Source organism: Hylaeus anthracinus, unplaced genomic scaffold (assembly GCF_026225885.1).
Source record: "Hylaeus anthracinus isolate JK02 unplaced genomic scaffold, UHH_iyHylAnth1.0_haploid 0, whole genome shotgun sequence".
Lineage (NCBI taxonomy): Eukaryota > Metazoa > Arthropoda > Insecta > Hymenoptera > Colletidae > Hylaeus > Hylaeus anthracinus.
In genome coordinates this window covers 25,334,009-25,341,198 of record NW_026533254.1, presented here as the reverse complement: position 1 = coordinate 25,341,198, position 7,190 = coordinate 25,334,009, and the positions used below count along the sequence as shown (strand labels likewise).

General features: G+C 37.3%; 2 protein-coding genes across 2 annotated transcripts in view; one reads left to right on the top strand and one right to left on the bottom strand.

The window, feature by feature from the left end:
• The window catches only part of LOC128889814 (uncharacterized), a 24,206-nt gene that overhangs the window by 4,813 nt on the left and 12,203 nt on the right, over window positions 1–7,190 (bottom strand). The gene's annotated exons all lie outside the window — the stretch shown is intronic.
• The window catches only part of LOC128889774 (carbohydrate sulfotransferase 11), a 20,831-nt gene that overhangs the window by 2,390 nt on the left and 11,251 nt on the right, over window positions 1–7,190 (top strand). Inside the window, exon 2 of the mRNA XM_054147742.1 lies at window positions 2,297–2,469. Within this exon, the coding sequence (XP_054003717.1) occupies window positions 2,297–2,469 (173 nt within the window). The remainder of the gene's footprint in view (window positions 1–2,296; window positions 2,470–7,190) is intronic.

Genomic DNA, 7,190 nt, shown 5'->3' with positions numbered 1-7,190 from the left:
AATATATCCGCTTCGATTTTTTCATTTTGATTAATTTTTAACATTTTTATCCACTAGCCTTAATTTTAATCTAGCAGCGCCACGATTTTCTTGAAAACGGTACGAGGTACAAAATTTCTGTTGGTGGTACAAATTGGTACAAAATAAGTACTAATTATTCCACCAAGTCCGACATAATTCTGTTGATTTGGTCCAGCCAGCTTAAGAGATGTATCAAATTTAACTAAAAGAAACGTTTCCATTTGGCGTGCGCCCTTGGGTTGTGCGATCTCATGCAAACGTTTTCGATAAAACGTAATCGATCCTCGAATCCGTCGTTCCACTTTCCAAGTATTACACGTATGGTTGGCCTCGGGAACTTTGTTGAATAAGCAACCGCTGTGGGTTGAATAAGAAAAGAACGATTCGTGGAAAAATCGCTTCTTGAATTTATTTCTATTATCGGATGTTTAGAACGTAGCATTGGTTGACGGAAATTGGCTTAGGTTGAATTAAACAATTCAATTAGCAATCAAACGTTGGTGTTATGGTTAATAGAGTTTCCGTCGTTAGTATTCACCTGGAAAATGCTTGAGAAACGTAGTGTAATTGAATACGCAACGCCACGGTCAGCGGTTATGAAACCGATTACTTGTACGTATGTACGGATGTCTTGAGAAACGATGCCAGGGTTTCGAAAACTCTTTATTATAATAATATTCCGTACCATGAGGAAAACTCTATGGAATAGTATAACACGATGTGTTTTAATGTGATGTGATGTCCTGTTTCTCTGGTAGTTTATACCAGTATTAAGACTTTCACATTTTACATCAATTTATAGTAATAATTATAAATGATATCTCCGTTAATTTAGTGTCGTACATTTTACACCGCAATATGGAGAATAACTAAGAAAAATCTCACGTAGGCTGGACAAAGATTGTAGTAATTGAAGAAGAGTTATAAACAGTTCTTATTGTATACACTCGGAGCTGGGTAAAATACGTATTTTAAATAGTAAATAAATATTTTATTTCGAATCGTGCATATATTTTTAAAAATAAAATATTTTATTTGTCATAAGAAATTTTCAAGATGATATTTCAAATAATATTTTCTTTGAGAAACACTGGAAATATTTGTACCATAGTTCGGAATATTTTATTTTACTAAATTATAGTGTAAAAAAAAATATATGTATATATCGAATTGAGTAACTGCTCCTTTTTCGAAGTCGGATGAAAAGTATATTTATTTTGGTAATCTAAAACGAACGAAGTACTTTTCCTCTGCATTATAAACATACATTAAATGTAGTTCTTCAATGAGTACTTCTATTAAGAATCTTCAATAAGGATCTTCATAAAATGAATGATGGAAAGAGATATTCTTCAATCGCAAGAAATCATAATATTTGCGAGAAATAGTTTCTCCATCTTTGTATCATACATACACAGTTTATTTTCGAATTAACAACTACGGAAAGTATTCTATTTTATGCTTTATCTTATTAAAATGAAACAGATTTTATTTTATATGTTAGATTATCAAAATAATATATTTATTTTCATGCTTTAACTATAGATTACCAAAATGAACTATTTTATTTTACGTTTTACATTATCAAAGTAAAAGATTTTATTTGCTGAAATTTTCTATCCCATTTGAAATACTATTTTATTTGAATCACGATGAATCTATCATTTGAAATAGTATTTGAAATATTCATTCTACAAATATTACCCACCTCTGTATATACTATGAAGAGGTCAAAACATTGAACATTCAAAAATTCATATAAAAAGAAACCTATCCATAGAAAAACTTCTTCTTTCGATTTTCGAGTTCAGTAAGCCAAAATACACAAGAAAAAAGAATTGCGGCATAGAATGTACATTTTGGTTGTAAACTAGTGCCATCGATAACACTAACTGTATACCAGTATTAAGAATTTCACACGTTTGCATCAATTTATAGTAATAATTATAAATGATATCTCCGTTAATTTAGTGTCGTATATTTTACACCGCAATATGGAGAATAACTAAGAAAAATCTCACGTAGGCTGGACAAAAATTGTAGTAATTGAAGAAGAGTTATAAACAGTTCTTATTGTACACGCTATGAAGAGGTCAAAACATTGAAAATTCAAAAATTCATATAAAAAGAAACCTATCCATAGAAAAACTTCTTCTTTCGATTTTCGAGTCTAGTAAGCCAAAATACACAAGAAAAAAGAATTGCGGCATAGAATGTACATTTTGGTTGTAAACTAGTGGCATCGATAACACTAACTGGGACCTCTCTGTTTCAGTTCGACATGAGTACAAGAGGAAGACCGTGCATCGGGAGAAGATGACACCCCGTCGCCACGTATTCGCGGCGATTAGGCGAGCGCTCGTTGTCGCTGGCATCGTGACGTTGCTGGTGTTGGCGCTGTCGAGCCAGGATGCTGGGAACACGGTGCACCAGAGCCTTTTGTTGGAGGTGACCGATCTTTTATCTCGCGACAGGAATCTCCAGCCTTTATTCCGGGGAAAAGCCTTTCGCGGATTTAGACCACCGGAAAATTAGACGGATTGCTTTCCAAAGAACAATTACTCCGGGTCCTCGAAGACAGGCGTTCCAGTTGGGACGGATTTAAAACTGGAAGCGCCTCTCGGAGCCCCGGAGGAGACGAGCCTCCTTTGTTCGTTACCGTGGCTGAGAACCTTTTCAAAAGTCTCCCGATCGCGAACAGACACTCGAGATTTTGTATTTTCGGTGGTCGCGAGAACCACCGACCGTTTGTTTGCGCCAGGAGGACTGAAACGTTGTATACAGGGTGTTCCAAAAGTCGGGGAGGAGCCGGAAATGGGGGGTAGCTGAGACGATTCTGAACAACAATTTTCTTGCAAAAATGTCGGATGAGGCTTCGTTAAGGAGATATTAAGCGAAAACACCGACCAATCAGAGCGCGCGTAGACCGTTGGAGCGGCCGCGGTAGCGTAGGCTACGCGCTGGCGGCCGCGCTTGCGCGCGAACAAGTGACTCGACGTGCATCGAAGCATCGACCTAGCGCGTAGCCTACGCTACCGCGGCCGCTCCAACGGTCTACGCGCGCTCTGATTGGTCGGGGTTTTCGCTTAATATCTCCTTAACGAAGCCCCATCCGACATTTTTGCAAAGGAAATTGTTGTTCAGAATCGTCTCAGCTACCCCCCATTTCCGGCTCCTCCCCGAGTTTTGGGACACCCTGTATATCGCGGGGAATGACGTCTGCGTAGACGAACCGAACGATTAACCCTTTCGAGGTCCTACAGGGGGACCGGAATTGCGCTGGAATCGGAACATTTCTTCACCGAAACAGAACCGAATCCGAGTCGTTCAAACGAATTCGCTGAATTTGTTGCGAGACTAACTTTACCGAGGCTAGGCTAACTCCACACTATAAATGTGATTTGAATATAGTGTAGGTAATTCGAGTCTCGGTTAACTCCAAAGGGAACAGAAAATTGACCGGAGAAATACGCGAGCGAAATCAGCTATGTGAACTTGGCACCAGACTTTTCGAAAATTAATTTTTTTTTTATAGAAAACGATAGCACTTTGTACCTGATTGTACCTCTAATAGTTTCGTTTGTACCTCGACCAATTAATAATTTAAAAAAAAATTCAAAAAATGGTCAGCACCCGACATCGAGATTTTTGAAATCGGTTTTTCCCGATTCTTTAGAATCGTTTGTACCCGTTTGTATCGCTTTTCGTTTCGTTTGTACCTCGATGGTTTAAATGTTACAAGCAATTGTTGTTCCGCGTAAGAGTGAAGTTCGTTAATTTTCAAGATATTTAAAATCTGTTTTTTCCCGATTCTTTAGAATCGTTTGTACCCGTTTAGTATACGGTGGTCATTCGGAGCCTCCCGCGACCTGGATTTTTGAATTCAACGACGGAGGGATTCCCAAGGATCTCGCGTGAATGAGATTAGCTTTATCCTGTTGACGCTGTTGCAGGGGATGAAGCGTAGCTTGTAAAATTGTTACTTGTTTGTCTTGTGCTTGTATCTTCGTAGAAATCTTTGATTTCGGATCGTGCATATATCTTTCAAAAGTAAAATATATGATCTCGGATCGCGCAAGTATTTTTCAAAATATTTTATTCGTTTACAAAGAAATTTTTCGGGTAATATTTGGAATATTTGATTCGAATGACACTGAAAGTATTCGCGCCATAGTTCGGAATAATTTGATTTATTTCATTTGTTATCGGCAAATAAAATATTTTATTTTTCAAAAATGCATGCACGATCCGAGTTCAAATATTTATTTACTATTCATTATTTGAAATAGATATTTTACTTCAGGTCTATTTCCATCGAACCTCAAAGGGTTGAGCTAGAGGGTGGTTGAGCGAGAAACTCAGTAAAAATAGTTGAAATATTTTAGAAAAATGATTTCTCAAGTTATCGCCAAAAGACCGCTTATGGTACTAGCAACATTTGTGAGCAAACTAGCCAAGGAAAATTTTTTAAAGCAAAAATAACACCATATTCGGATTCGGCACCTAAAAAAAACCCTATAGATACCGAATTTCGTGATGATTGGGTAATATTATTTTTATTCTCAATGACCCTTGGGAAATTGACCAAAATCGTGACTCAAGATTGACTTGGCAACTTTAAACGTTCATAACTTCCTCAATTCTTAACCGATTTACTTCACACACACGCCGTTGGAAAACTCTTTTAAAGCCTAATAAAAGTCGCTTAATGCTAAAAAAGCTGAAATGGTTTTATCATCCTCAAAATTCGAGTCAAAGGTCACAAACCTCGAAAACACTTACGAATTTTTTTGAAGCCCTTATAACTGTTTCAGCGGTTCCCCGATTTTTTCATAGGTATCTATTGTGAAGATGAATCGAAAAACCGACTTCAGAATCGTGTTTCACGTCCCCGAAAACGTTGAAAACCATATCTTGGACGAGATCTAAAAATAAATTTATTATTTATCGAAAAATCGCCAAGCTTTTGCAAGTGATTATTTTTTACTTGAGAATCGTAAATGGGAATTGGATGAAACTTTTACCGAATGTCCGCCTTCATGGCAGGTACCCATAAAAAAATCAGTGACCCGCTACGAACATTGTAAGGGTCTCAAAAAAATTCGCAAGTGTTTTTGAGGTTTGTGATCTTTGACTCGAATTTTGAGGATGATAAAGCCATCTCAGCGTTCTTTTTTAGCATTAAGTAACTTTTATTGGGCCTGAAAAGAGCTTTCCAACGACATGTTTATTCATTAAATCGGTTAAGAATTGAGGAAGTTATGGACGATTAAAATTGACAAGCCATTCTTGAGTCACGATTTTGGAGGGTCATTATAGGTAACAAAAATAATTTTCCTGGGATAGTTTCCAGACCTAACCCAAAGAAGAATAGCGTTTTGTAAGTAATCCACGCGATAACATTTTTTTTTCGTCTAGAAACTGACTTCAGAATCGTGTTTCTCGTCCCCGAAAACGTTGAAAACGTATATTTTGGACGAGATCTAAAAATACAATTTTTTTTTATCAAAAAATCGCCAAGCAACCGATTAGTTTTTTACTTGAGAATCGTAAATGAGAATTGAGTGAAATTTTTACCGAATGTCCAGCTTCGTGGCAGGTAGCCATAAAAAAATCGGTGACCCGCTGGGATAGATAGATAAATTAAGGTAAAAACATGGAGGAAAATCAGCAATCGATCTGCACGGCGTGTGGTAATCGAGATCGAGGGGCAACTTGCGACCACCCTTTTGCATGCTTAAAGGGGACGTAGGCGCTCGCGATCGTGTGCCGCATTGCGCCTGGAAGCCTGCCAATCTATGCTCGCAATGCTTTACGTAAGGAGACCGTTTCGTGGTGTAGCCTCAGCTGGAGGTTGCCGCCTCTAGATGATCTAGACTAGATCACGAGCAAAGAGTACACGTGACACTCTTCCACCTCCTATTACACGAACGGTCGAAGAAATGGAGACGAAGTTGGTCAACTCTTTTATGCAAAGTTGTTCGAGACTGTTGCACACCTTGGAAAAGATTGTGCATAAGACACTCTTCAACCTCCATTTGCAAAGAATTGTGGAAGAAATAGAGACAAAGTATGATATAACTCTTTGATACAAAAGTCAATTCTCTTAGAGATTTATTTGGGACAATGTTTGCCATCTGGTGCATAATACACTCTTCAACCTTCAATTGTAAGAATTGTGGAAGAAATAGAGACAAAGTATGATATAACTCTTTTATACAAAAGTCAATTCTCTTAGAGATTTATTTGGGACAATGTTTGCCATCTGGTGCATAATACACTCTTCAACCTTCAATTGTAAGAATCGTGGAAGAAATAGAGACAAAGTATGATACGACTCTTTTATACAAAAGTCAATTCTCTTAGAGATTTATTTGGGACAATGTTTGCCATCTGGTGCATAATACACTCTTCAACCTCCAATTGCAAAGAATTGTGGAAGAAATAGAGACAAAGTATGATACAACTCTTTTATACAAAAGTCAATTCTCTTAGAGATTTATTTGGGACAATGTTTGCCATCTGGTGCATAATACACTCTTCAACCTCCAATTGCAAGAATTGTGGAAGAAATAGAGACAAAGTATACATAACTCATTGGGTTTGATTTCATTTGATCTGTTGCATTTATTGTTTAAATGATATACAACAGGAAGAGGAATTAAGGCAGCGATTGGATTTGATTTGATTTGATTTTGTATACATAACTCTTTTATACAACGGTCAATCCACTTAGGGATTTAATCGGGTTAGCTTTTGTTATCTTTGGGAACGTTTTTGACAAGTCTACAGAAAATTAGTGACCCGCAGAAAGCTTTCAGTTCCAACGATATTGATATTTCAGTGTCTTTATTTCGATGCTGTTTCTCCTTTAAATCGTTTCTAGTCACAGAAATAACAAAAAATGCAAAGGGTTGACACAAAACCATATTACACCCTCGGTCTCTCAGTATCAAAGAATCCCCTTCAACACCAACATAATTTCACAAAACGTTTAACTTCCTCGGCACGTTCTTGGATGTACAGTCTGTTCCAAAAACGTTGGAGGTCCTTGAAAAGGGTGGTTTTGGTGATTTGAAACAAATTTTTCCTTAGCGAAAATGTTGTCCGAGGCTTCGTTAAAGAGATATTAACAGAAAACGGAGCGACCGCAGTAGTATGAGCTACGC